Source organism: Rhinolophus sinicus, linkage group LG10, assembly GCF_036562045.2.
Source record: "Rhinolophus sinicus isolate RSC01 linkage group LG10, ASM3656204v1, whole genome shotgun sequence".
NCBI lineage: Eukaryota > Metazoa > Chordata > Mammalia > Chiroptera > Rhinolophidae > Rhinolophus > Rhinolophus sinicus.
In genome coordinates this window covers 38,959,429-38,972,533 of record NC_133759.1, presented here as the reverse complement: position 1 = coordinate 38,972,533, position 13,105 = coordinate 38,959,429, and the positions used below count along the sequence as shown (strand labels likewise).

The following is a 13,105-nucleotide window of genomic DNA, read 5'->3' as shown; positions in this document are numbered from 1 at the left end:
GTTGATTACCTGGGAAATCAACAGGCAACCAAGACCGGAGAAGTCAGAGCACCTAGGGGAACCATTTGGAAACTGGAGAAAAGGTTTTCCTTGTTTTTTTATTTTACTTTATTGGGGAATATTGGGGTACAGTGTGTTTCTCCAGGGCCCATCAGCTCCAAGTCATTGTCCTTCAATCTAGTTGTGGAGGGCGCAGCTCAGCTCCAAGCCCAGTTTCCATTTTCAATCTTTCGTTGCAGGGGGCACAGCCCATGTGGGAAGTGAACCAGCAACCCTGTTGTTCAGAGCTCGTGCTCTAATCAACTGAGCCATCCGGCAGCCCCAAGGTTTTCCTTCTTTTAATTCAGTTTTGCTTACATACAAGTAAATGTTTTGGTTCTTTTTTTTTTTTTTTATGAACGTCATTACTTGCTATTTCTTTATTTTCCAAGTGTGGGGTAAGTATTAAAACAAAAGCCAAAGTCTCATTGACTTTAAATTCCAGTAGTTTGAAAATAAGCAGGCAATGGGGTGGTCAGGTTTCCAGTCTGACTGCCACTTATTAGTATACAGTACTCCAGTGCAGAGCAGAGGGCATGCGAATGACACTCACAAGGCAGAGAAGTGCTCAGGCTCCCGGGGCAGCAATCGCAGAAGGTCTCTCTAGTCCTCAGGCCTGTTCCTGGAAGCCTCCGCCAGCTGGGTGACGGCAGGGGCTAGCTGGGCAGGCTGCCTGCTCCCGCATGACACAGGGAGGACACAGGGAGCCAGTGAGGGCAAGCGCTGAGGACGAAGGACCGCCCTTTGCAGGACCAGTTATTAAACCCAAGGCTGTCAACACGGTTTCCCAGAGACCAGCCGGAAGACACAGGAAATACGGTGCTCTGGCCTTCGGCCTCGGGTCCCCTGCCTGCCCTCAGGAGCAGCTATGCCATTCCTCACCCAGAGAACTGGGTCTCTGGTGGTCTCTTGGGCTTCTGGGGTTGCTGAAGAGGCAGTCCGAAACACTGGCTAGGGCAGTACTTTGTCGACCAGGACCAAGAACTGTGCTGGCAACACGGTGAGTACATACTGAGTGTATGGTCTCTTATCACACTTCCTACTAACAACCCTCAGCCAAGAGTGATAATTACATCATTAACAACCAGCACATGTCAGACACAGACCAATCAAATGAGAACCTGTCTTAAATAGCTGGCAAGGCCACGTCATACCAGTGTATACTGGCTAACGGTCATCAGTCCCCTTACCCCCCATGGCCAACACTAAGCCACACCCCAGAGTCTCACAGCCATGACAGATGGCCAAGAGCCAGATGAGCAGCGGAGAGACGGAGAGACGTCTGAATTACCATTCGTGTCCTTTGCTGTGAACTTAAGTAGAAGGTCCTCTGTTCTATGAGGACAGGCACTGTGTGTGTCTTATCCATTTTCCTGCCTATATTCACTGCCTTAGTGCAGTCTGCTGGAAACATGAATGTATGTTTAGGGAATGAATGACGAGTGATAACCACTAACCCTTTCTAAAGTACGTAGTATGTGCAAGGCACTGCTCTAAGATTGTCATATACAATCTCATTTCAGCTTCACAACAATACACGGGGGTAGGTATTATTGTCATCAGCCCAGTTTTACAAATGAATAAACTGAGGCACAGAGAGGTTAAGTAATTAGCCCAACGATGCAAAGCTAGTAATGGTAGATTCAGGATTCAAAGCCAGTCTGGCTTCCGAATCTATACTCTTAACCACGGCACTGTGCGGCACGCACAACCAAAGTCAGGTACGCCAGTATTAGAAAGTCACTAGAGAACCTCTGACATCCCCAAACCCGGAGGAATCTCCCAGGAGGTTTCTGGTGGTGCTAAGCATACATTGTTGCCGTTTGTTTGACTGTTAAGGAAAATCAATACCTAAGCTGGAGACCACCCATAATTTTCAAATAACTATGTAACCACATTTGGTTATCAAGCAACTGTAGCAGAAATATCTAGGTTTACATTGTATTCTCTGTTCAAGATATGTGAATTCTAGCGGAAGCCTTTTAAATCCCCTGTGGTCCTGTTTCTCCATCTCTAAGAAGATCCCAGACTCTCTGGAAGGATTGAATGAGATCAGGGATATAGTTGCCTATTTATAAAAAGTACTATGTAAGCATAATGTATGATCATAATAATTAGTATATTTCAACATAATGACAGATCAAAATTTCTATACTAATCAATCTATACTTGTCAAAATTCTATACTTTCCTATACTATAGAAGTTCCTATGTATCTCTCCACATTTTAGTAACAATGTTTAAAGCTTAATAATTCCTGTAAGATTGTGTCCCTCCATTATTATTTCTGAGCCTCCAGACATTCCTACTATAACTTTAAAAACTTTTCTCTACCTTAATCCCGCTGCTACATTCATTTTAGAAGCATAAAGAGTTAACGAGGCAGTCAATGTCTTTCTCCAACTTCAGATTCTCCTATATTAGCAGATGACAAAATTAGCAAGCAAGAGCATTTTATTTCATATGTAAAAAGCTCAAAGTGATATTACTAAAGCTCTGAAGGCCTGAAGTTTGGGGTTGGATCCAAGAAGGAGGTAGGTCTAAGAAAGTAAGCTGTGGTTTTGTTGGTTGGAAAGACACCTGTATTCATATAATTGAGGGGGAGGACAAATAGTATTCAAACTGTTTGTAAATTTGGTATAAATGATGACTCTAACCACACACAGGAGTTGAGAGAAGAGGAGGGAGAGGGGGTGTCAAAACTAGGTGCAATAATTTTCAACTCAGTCTGTTTTTTAAAGCTCCAGTTTCTATGCTATTGATTATAGCTCTCTCTCTAAGGACGTTGGTTTATACACAGAGGCACAGAGAGTGGTAAGCAAATGAAAAAAGGTATGCCTAGTAATACAGAAACGTGAATGTGTGTATGTTGGGGAAGTGACAGTGCAAACAGAATGTTCGAGGTTCTACAGTTGCTACCACTAGATGTGTGAGTTGCCCCAACTCTCCCCTGCCGCAGAGCACCAGCACAAAGGAGGCTCTACCAGTGTGTATAGTGCAAAAGGATGGGGCTGGGGCAGGGGAGGAAGACAGAAAGGGAGAGACAGAGGGACGCATGGACAACCCAGCCAAGAGGATACGTGCAGGTGGCCTCCTGGCTGCAGGAACCACTCCACAAGGCTCCTTTAAGGTCTTTTCTCGGTGCCTTTTTAATCATTAACTTCCTTCATGCTCTGGAAGGAAGCTGACTGACATGTTCCTTTCCAAAAAGCAGTGGCTTCCCCAAGCCAGGCCCAGGCATTCAGGGCAGCCTGCTGGTTCTAGGGTGGAGGCTAGCAGGCTGGAGTCTGTGGCTCAGTGAGGCCACTCCGGCCCTCCTACCTTTTGGACTCAGAGCAGACCCTGTAATTCATTCCTGGTTAATGGGTGCTTTGCAGTACCTCTGGGTTTATGGACTTCCACAGGCCCTAATCCATCTGCAAGGCTGCCGAGCAGGTTTCTGACAGGGCCCTGAGAGGCTGCTTCTGTCAAAATGCCCACCACCCCACCAGAAGGCAGCTGGTGCCTCTTCTTCATCCCCTAAATGCAGGTGCACAGACCCTCCTGGCTGCTTCTACCTTAGCCACTCACCTGGACTCGCCCTTCCTTCAGCATCTCAGGTGTGAGGTGGCGCCCCCAGACCAATGTTGCTCAAGCCACCATATCCAAAGGGGCACAACCCTCATTCAAAAACTTAAAGTGGCTCAGTGCTCTCCCACCTTGCTAAGCTCATCTCTCGGCTGGCTTTCAAAGCTCTCTGGAAGCCAGAACAGGGGGCCCAGAAACCTTATTTCAGGTCATTTCAGGGCCATTTTTTCTGTTGTAGTGACTTTGCTCCTGATGGTAACCCCCACACCAGAATGTGGGAGCAAGTCCTAATCCACCAACCAAGAACCTTGTTCCAGGGTTGAAATCTCCTCTGAATTTTTAGAACCTTGGCTATTCTCCCATCTTTTGCCTACCCACCTCCGGAGCAGTCAGTCTCGGTTCCTCCCACCCTCCTTCCCTCCCTCTTTTTCTCTCTCACTCACAAGTTGCAGGCATTAATTAAACCTCTTCTAGAAAATAGATTTTCACCACCTGCAGGAATTCTGGGTAAAAGCCAGACCTGGAGACAGAGATAGTCTGGGTAAGAAAGATAAGCCCATGACAGCCGTAAAACTGGATTGTGCAGGTTCCCCCCTCCAAGTGACAGTCTGAATTCCAGCTCTTTCCGGATTCCTGAGAAAAGGGGGCACAGGGTGATCCCGCCCCCTTAGCCTCTGGCTGTATTCTCCAGAGCTGACCTTTGACAGAGTCAGAAGAACTGGACTTTGCTCCATGTGCCAGTGGGTCACAGCCACCTCTGCCAGAAACACCATCCCAAAACACCTGCCTCCCTCCCCCCAGCAGAGCTGCAAACCACATTGCCAGAAATGTGCAAGAAGGGACGCTTTGAGCTCTGCTTGGAAAGTGGTTATCTGGGGTAGGCAGCGCCCACTGGAGTGAAGATGGTGCAATCTGAAGTAGCCAGTGGCCTCCGCAAGTGGCAGCTGGTGTCCCTGAGTGTTTCCTCCATCATGGGCAGGGATGAGGGGGTGCTTAAGGGGGCTGTGGCCGCAGCTCAGGGCCCTACAGGTTAAGCTGTGGAGGACTCGCCCCTCAGCAAAAAGCCTTAAATCCCAGAGTGCCCATCACCCTCTCACCCCAATTCTGGGATAAGAACAACTGCTTTACTTCCTGGAAATTCTGGAGTCCCCACTGAGGTTAGGACCCAGCTGTCAGAGGCTGATCCATAAATTGATCTCTCTGCCCAAATACACACAGAAATGAGTTTGTCTCTAATGAGAATATATGTATATATACACACATACACATGAAATTTGATTAATTTAAGGACATTTTGAAAATAGTGCAGCACAATGGAAAAACATGGGTTATAGACTCAGACAGACTGGATTCAAGAGGGGGATCCATTTTTTTCTTTTTTTACTAGACAAACACTGAGTACCTACCACTTACAGGGTGCCAGGCAGGGTGCTGGGGCCACAGCGATAGTTCCACCTCCTCCCCTGGCTAGTTGGGCATCTGATGGTCAACAACTCATCACAGAGCAGAGTGGTGAGAGCTAAGGAGATGCCCGCAGGAATGTGTGGGCACTCTGAGAAAGCATTCTGAGCCCCAGTGTGACCTGGGGCTAGTTACTTATTAATTCACTATTTAAGAGTGAAGGAATATTGAGCTCATTACTATTAAGCCAATCAAAAGAAAAAAAAGGTACGGATATCAGTTTCACAAATGCTCGGGGTGCTGTGCTCCAGAGGCCAGGTGGTCCTTCCTGTCCTTGGTGCCCCAAAGCAGCCTCCCACGCATCAGTGAGGGTGGGCTGGCCAGGAGCTAATCCCTAAAAGAGACGTACCCCCTGCATGTCCTTTCTCTGCAGTAGGCAATTAATTTAATCCAAGACTTAATGAAAGCCAGGAGAAGGGAGGGGGTAGCTTCACGCACTGGCTTTCAAGCTGTAACCATGCATCTCCACCTCTCTCCAGGGAACAGGAGGCTTGTCAAACCATCTGCTTTAAACTCTCTTCCCACAGATGTCCAGACTGGGCACCAACACCTCTGAGAAGAAGGAGCTGTTGCCAAGCCCCGTCTACAGTCACGTCACGTTTGGAAGGCTGGGCTCGGCACTGTCTGCTCCACACTCGGTTTCATCCGAGGGCCTTCTGCAAAGAGCAACAAATGTCCCCAAGTTGAGAAATCCTCTTGAGGTCCCCTTGGCCATCCACCTCACACTTGCCCCTTCGCACCGATCTGATTCCACATCTGTCCTGATTTACTTTTTGAATGCTTACAAAGCAGGCTAGCCTTCCCACGAAGACACTGGCTACCCAGGCGGTAAGAGCCTCGCTCCCCACGGAGCCCCTTCTCTACAGCTGAATGCCGAGCCCCAGCTGGAAAATATGGCTCCACATCCGCCTGCACCACGAATCCTTTAACCATCCACAGGTACAACTTGAAAGACCGCTGCAGCCACAAAGAAAGCAACCTGCCCTAAGCAGATGCAATTGTGTGTGTATGTGTGTGACAAAAGATCGCGACATATTCAAGTTCACGAGCTAAAGCAACGCCGTGCGGTTGGAACCACGCAGTCCTAGCCTGAGTCTTCCAGGCACGTCAGCCTGCGCACGGAGCGGCCCTACGCGGGGCCCCGGGACACCCGCAGACGCCCCACGCAGGTAGCTGCCAGGAGGAGCCAGCCCCACCCCCAGAAAGGCCACGGAAAAGTTGCCGCCGCCTTCTTACCTGGAGACGAGAGGGTTCGGAACTGCCTGGGAAGGGGGGTTCCGGGAGCTCGAGTGCGGGCTGGAATCCCACTACAGGAGGGCGGGGGCCGAACAGGAGCGGGTTGGAGGGGCGGGGACGCGGGGTGGAGGCGGGCGAGGCAGGAGAGGCGCGGGGCTGGAGGTGTGGAGGCGGGAGGCAGCGGGGGTGGGCGAGGCGCCCACCCGGAGGTGAGGGCGAGGGCTTGGGAAGAAGGCGGCGGAATCGCAGGACGGGTTCGAGGGTGCTGGGGCTTGGAGAGGCGGCGGGGGGCTAGGACAGGGGGTGCGGGGGGTGGTGGTGGCTTGGGGCAGGAAGGGAGTCGGGGGCCTGGGATTTGAGGAGGGCGCGGGGATGCAGGGGGGCGTTTAGTTGCGGGGTTCCGACCAGTACTCGGAAGCCGACCCCAGCCCCGCCACCACTCTCCCACAGGAGACACTGCCGGGTCGCCCCGGCCTCGGGGCGTCCAGAGGACTCCCCCTGTCTCCCAACTCCAGACCCTGGGACGCCTGCCCGCTTGGAGTCTCCGCGCCGCTCATCCCCAACGGTGACCACTTGGGCCCCAGCCCGCACCGTGCTCACCGCCCATGGTCCCGGCCGGGGCCCAGCTCCGCTGCTGCGCGCCCTATTCTGCGCTCGCCGCGAGGGGAGGCGAGGGCCGCGCGCACGGACCACGGGACAGCGCAACAGCCCACAGCGCCCCCTGCTGATCTCGCCGCTCTCCGGGCTCAGCCCACCGGGCACCAGGCGCCTTTGAGCTCCGCCCCAGAGGCGCCGAGGCGGGGCGGTCCGGTTGGGGAGAAGGGCACATGAGGGGTTATGGAGAGGACGCTGAGTCCTTGAGGCCAAACACAGCCCCCAGAGACGGGCCAATCTGCAGAGAACCCGGCCGGCAAAAGCTACGGCCACAGGCACCCCAGTGTACAGTGACCGCGGCCACATGCGCGCAGGGCTGCTGCGCGCCTCACAACGCCAGACTTGGGATCATGGACTGCATGGACGCTCACTTAGGCAGGAGTACCCAGATCCGGCCCGGGCCCGGGGCCCTAGTGTGGGCGACTTTGGGCCGTATACCTGGCCCGACGCCACTCTGGTCCCGGCGCTGGGCTGGATGAGCGTGTTTGGAGTCCGCTACCGCCCGGTTCCCACTGCCGTGTGGACCCCAAAATGTCACGATTCTCGCCACCGTGCCAGCCCCCCCGCCCCCACCGCCCCGCCTTCAGCCTGCTCCACGCTTCTCTTCCGGCGCCGACCACATCCGGCCCGGTGTGTCAACTGGAGACCTCGCTGATGCTCTGTCTCAGGATGGTCTGCGGGTGCCCTTCGGAGGTTGCAGTCCGCGCAGCCTCTCTCCCAGCCCCGATGCTTCCTCGGAACAAGTCACTGAAGCGCTTGACAGATTTCTACAACTCTTGTGAGGCGTCTGAGAGTTTCACTTGATTTGATACCTCATTTGTGTGATACCTCCAGCTGGTGGTGATTCCTACATGATTTCTCTGTGGGAGATAATCTGACCAACTGCGATTGTCAGAGAGGTCTGTGGTGTCAGTTCGAGGTCTACAGCGAGCCCCAGCACAACTGGCCTCCAGCAAAAGAGACACTCATCAGTATTTACTTCCAGGCACACTTTCTAGAGGAGCTAGTCGTTTGGCCTCTAATTTCACTCCTGTATTGATAACTCCCTATCTACCCACTATATCCAGATATTTTACCCGTATTTCTACCTACTCTCTGGTTTTCCATCTCAAATCAGCATGTCTTGCACCAAATTCTCTCTTCGCAGCTCCTAACCCCACCTACCCTGTGGTCTCACCATTTTCCCAGCCACCTGGGATACCTTCCTCACCTGAAGGCTGAATGTCCAGTCAATGTTTGCTTCCAAACCCTGCTAACCTGCTCTTCTCACTACATTCCCCTAAGGCCACACTGTCCTCAGCTTCTTCCTGCCCTGACTGCTGACACAAGCCCACCCAGTCCCTGAACCATGTATCTCCCAGCACGAAATCTTTCCCTCACCTTTAACATCACCCCAGACTTTCCTACATGTCTCTCAGTTCACCCCATCCCACCCAACATGTCCATCTACAGGCTCCTCTTGATTGTCCTCTCACTAATTCCAGGCTCTATGCCTGGGCTGGTGCTGCCTCCCTCTTCCCAATATGGGTTAGTTAGGGCACCTTCTGCTGTAAATGACAAACAACCCAATTCACACTTGCTTAAATAAAAAAAGAATTGATTGGCTTATGTAAATGAAAAGCCCAGGGCACATGTGCTTCAAGCCTGGATTGAATTCTAGAGACTAAAGACTTCAGGGAGTCTCCATCTCTCAGTTTCCCTTCCTTCCATGTGAGCTATACTCCCAGGCCCCATGTGAGACCCCAGCAGATCCAGGCTCACAACTTCCCAGCAATAAATCCAGCAGAAAAACAGCTTCTTTGCCGACCATTCCCACAAGGCTTGGGCCTGACTCAGATTGGCAGGATTCGGTCACCTGTCCATCTTGTTCTCCCAGAAACTGTGACCCCATGTTGAGTCGTTCCCTCTTTCTCAGCTACTTTTTCATGCCCCACAGGGAACATGTGGCTGCTCTAGGATCCCTTCTCTATCACAGGGGGACTGTAGGTGACTCAGAGGCACCATTTGGAACCCACAAAATACACCACACCAGCATTTCACTTTGCTGCAGCCCTCCTGTGTTGGCCCGAGGCATTCTGGGGCAGAGTTCCAAACAGGAAGTGGGGCACAGGCCATTGCTGCTTTCAGCTTCCTCCTCAACATACCTGGGATTTCTGACTTTATACCATACGCCTCCCTAGGTGAAAACCTGGCCCAGAGGTGGCCTCAGGCCCCTCTGGGAACCCACATGTGCTCTGCCTAGACTCATTCTCTCCAGTCTCTTTCCTCACATTCCCTATTCCCTAGGGCTTCTATGCCACCTTCCATTCTGAAGGAGATGTCTCCTTCCTCCTCTGTGTGGATTTTGTGTTCTGAGTGGTACCCACCCTGCCCTGCCCCTTTGGGCAATAACACCTCAGGGCTGAGCCATAAAGGAGGAAGGGGCTACAGGAAAAGGTTCCTATAGGGAAAACATATACGGGAAGCATCTCAAGACCATTACTCCCATCAAACCTCTTTCCTTTGTGGTTATTGAGGAGATAGGATGTTGACCTGAGGCATCCGGTGGCCATCTGGCCAGCACCTGGGGAGGGTCTATGCCAGAGATTGTAGCAAACCTACAGGAAAGCAGAGTCAAGAGATAGGCAGCTTTCTGTCATTCCTGAAACCAGGGCCTGGATTTTTCAATTACATGTCCAATAAATCCCCCGCTTTCTCCCAAGCAAATTAGAATTGGTTTTTCTGTCACTTGCAAACAAAAGAGTCTTGAGCAGTCCAAGCCTATAGCATAATTCCTGGCACATTGGTTACTGCAAAATAGTAACCATCATCATTGTTCATCTGATAGAAGGACAAGTATGCCCATCGCCGACTGTAAAACAGTATAAAGGAAAAAGTGCAGTGCCTTTGCCTCACAACCATGGTCTTCCCAGTCTATTCCCAGCCTGCTCCGTAGTGTTTTCCAAATACACATCTTGGCCCCCAGGGAAACTCTCAAAAATCATTAAAAGCTGAACCCTCCCATCTTACAAAAATAGGCCCAGGCTCACCCAAGTTATGCATATTCTGCGAGGCAACATTAGCTGTCATTTTACACAAGCAATCTTTGCCTAGACAGAGAATGGCCAGGGAGCAGGTGCCCATCTTCAATTCAATTTCAAGCAAAAATTGAGCAAAAATTGAGAAAGTATTTGCACAGTCTCCTTTGGTTTGTGCTATGGACTTAGAGAAACAATGGGCTTCTGTTGCCACCGTTAGAGGGACTTGACTATGGGGGGAAGACAAGTGTCTGGATCAGAGCCTGAGGTGCCAATACCAGGGAGCCCTGGGGGAGGGAGTGGGGTGCTTTGTGGACCAGGCAATCCTGTCTTACAACAGAATTATCCATCTGCACAAAACATTTCTTTTGCATCCATCACAGTATCTAGGTTACAAATATTATTTTAAAATTCCATTTACCATGGATTTTGTTTCTCTAATTATAAAAGAAGTGCCGACTCCTTGTGGAAACTTGGAAAAATACAAAGTACATAAAAATCAAGGTGAAAATAAAAATTATCCGTAATAAATTTATGTCAATATAGTAGAGACTATCAAATGAAGATATAAAGAGATAGAAAGATATAACATTGTCCCATGCATGCTTCCACGCCCTTCTTGGCAAGCCCAGGCCTGAGGGAGATATTAGTTTCATGTAAAAGTAATTGTGGTTTTTGCAATTTAAAAAAAAAAAAAGTTTTTTAACATTTTAAACCGCAATCACTTTTGTACCTACCTAATAAATATCTTGCAAAAGGCTAAAGGTCATTTCTTGAGTTCTTGCAAAAAATGCTGGACTCTCTTCCCTAACACATGCATTAAAAAAAAAATACTGTAATCCAAGCCTCCCCGCTCCAGGGTGGTCTGTTCTCTATTACTTATGTATGCATGATTCCTTTTCCCAGCTACCAGCTGCAATCCCTTCTCCCCACCCCCAGTTAGCTTATTATACTAGCCCCTTCCCCTCCTGAGAGCAACTAGGGAAGGAAAACTCATTTTATCATCTATCTAGGTAAAATTTAATTACAAAGCAAATCCGGAAGAACAGAACACAAAATAACTACGTTAAATAAAAATAAGAGATGGCTCCTAAACCTGACCTTAAGCCGCCCCCAAAAATCCCAAAGAACTGGAGTAATTTGCTGAATCATAGATCTAAATGGTCATCTTTGTCCTCTAAACTCTGAGCCCAACCGAAAGATGTTTCTAAGGAAAAAAGAAACGAACAAGCACTAGATGAACTCACACAAATCTCATTGAGAAAGAATAAAAGGACAATAATGATTCGGGCTATTTCATCTACACCAGTACCTAGCACATGCTTTATAAAAATTGGATGAATGGATGAATGAGCCAAAAGTCCATCCTCTCATTTTACAATTAGAAGCCAATCAGAAAGGAGACAAGAGGAGACTGGGAAACTGGTGGAGCTTTCTGAAGTTTCATAGCTACTTGGGAGACAAAAACCTGAATTCTATGTTCATGAAAGAGGTGGGGCCCAGATAACACACCAGACTTCCAGTTAGGACCCAATACAGAAAAGATGGAAGTCTGAAAACAGCTTTAAAATGCTGAAAGAAAGTAAATGCAGAATTCTGTGGCCAGAGAAAACAAGGAATAGAAGGAGTAATCTACTTGTTCTAAATCAATCACAGTGACATAACGAGAGAGCCGGGACTAGCATCTAGGCTTACTAAATACTTCAGGGCCCTTTTCACTATGCTACGGTGTTTTCTCTACTATATCTATATCTATATATCTATATCTGTTTATATATATAACATATATATTTATATATATATATATATATGTCTCTATATCTTTATATATCTATATCTGTATCTACATCTATATATGTTAATATCTATATATATCTATAATATATACTGATATCTATATATATCTCTATATCTCTATATATCTATGTCTGTATCTATATCTATATCAAACCATTAATGAAAAGACAATCTCAGTATTGTCCAGAGAGGAGCTGAATACATTTATCTTATAGTCAGGTTGAATTTTTTTGGAAGCTGCCTTCCAAAGCCAGTTGGAGTCACCCCTTCTCTCAGTGTACTCAGGTTACTTATATTTTGGAACCCTGGCTGAGATGACTTGGGTTCTGAGTTCCTTTGCCTCCACCCAGGCCTCTCTGAGCGACAGATCAGAACATCCAATTGCTTACTCAGTGATTCCACCTGAACCTCCACAAACTCCATCCTATTAAAATTGAATACTTTATTTGATGTTCAGACCTGGTGTTTCCTATCTTAGAAAACACACTTCTGCTGCTTTTCCTGGTCTTCAAACTAGAGACATGGGAGATATCCCTCTCTTCCTCATCCCTCATGTCTAGTCCTTTCCCAAGTCTTGCTAATTACGTCCTTCTTAAATATTCCTCCAATTTGCCCACTTTGATTCTCTCCATCACCCCCATAGTCCAAACCACTGACCTAAAGTCTATCACTATAGAGTAGTTTGCATTTTCTAGAATTTTATATAAATGAAATCACACAGTATGTATGCTTTTTTTTGCTGGACTTTTACACTTACTTAGCATCATTTTTTTAAAGATTCATCCATGCTGATTCATGTATCAATAATTTGTTTTCCTGCTGAATATTGTTCCATTGTAAAAACACACCACAGTTTGTTTCTCAGTTCACCTATTGATGAACATTTGGGATGTTTCCAGTTTGGGCTATACAAATAAAGCTGGTATGAACATTCGTGTACCAGTGTGGGTACTTGTACCAGTGGGCACATGCTTTCATTGCTTTTAGGTAACTATCTAGGAATGACACGGCTGGGTCATCTGGTAGACATATGCTTAACTTTTTAAGAAACTTCCCAACTGTTTTCCAGAGTGCTTATACCATTTTACATTCTCTCCAGCTGCATATGAGAGTTTCTGTTGCTCTATAGCCTTACAGACACTTGATGTGGGCAGTATTTTAAATTTTAGCCATTCTGGTGGGTATGTAGTGGTATTGCAGTGTGGTTTTAATTTGCATTTCACCAATGTTTAATGGTATTGAGTATCTTTTCGTGTGCTTATTTGTCATCTGTATATCTTCTTTGGTGAAGTGTCTGTTCAAATCTTTTAACAATTTAATAGGGTTGTTTGTCTT

General features: G+C 48.1%; 2 protein-coding genes across 9 annotated transcripts in view; one reads left to right on the top strand and one right to left on the bottom strand.

Moving 5' to 3' along the window:
* The window catches only part of PXYLP1 (2-phosphoxylose phosphatase 1), a 65,384-nt gene extending 58,348 nt beyond the window's left edge, over window positions 1–7,036 (bottom strand). Inside the window, exons 1-3 of one of the 8 annotated variants that reach the window (XM_074312931.1) lie at window positions 6,903–7,029; window positions 6,303–6,373; window positions 5,012–5,722 (exon numbers count right to left, since the gene is read on the bottom strand). The gene's annotated coding sequence lies outside the window, so the exon portion shown is untranslated. Of the gene's footprint in view, window positions 1–5,011; window positions 6,243–6,302; window positions 6,374–6,893 lie in introns of those variants that run through there. The other 7 variants (XM_074312930.1, XM_074312932.1, XM_019747390.2 and 4 more) reach the window with 7 other exon arrangements.
* On the top strand, window positions 5,937–12,828 carry LOC141567341 (uncharacterized). The gene is made up of 3 exons (XM_074314086.1): window positions 5,937–6,005; window positions 6,155–6,511; window positions 6,753–12,828. Exons 1-3 carry the CDS (start codon window positions 5,937–5,939, stop codon window positions 7,131–7,133), a joined length of 807 nt encoding a protein of 268 aa, XP_074170187.1. The 3' UTR covers window positions 7,134–12,828.
* The last annotated feature ends 277 nt before the right edge of the window (window positions 12,829–13,105 follow it).

What these genes read in the sequence shown, in the direction of transcription:
- LOC141567341 (XM_074314086.1), top strand. Translation starts at nt 5,937, where the DNA reads ATGCCGAGCCCCAGCTGGAAAATATGGCTCCACATCCGCCTGCACCAC. An exon ending in AATCCTTTAACCATCCACAG is followed by an intron (nt 6,006 to 6,154) that starts GTACAACTTGAA and finishes ACGCAGTCCTAG; the next exon opens with CCTGAGTCTTCCAGGCACGT. An exon ending in GGCGAGGCGCCCACCCGGAG is followed by an intron (nt 6,512 to 6,752) that starts GTGAGGGCGAGG and finishes ACTCTCCCACAG; the next exon opens with GAGACACTGCCGGGTCGCCC.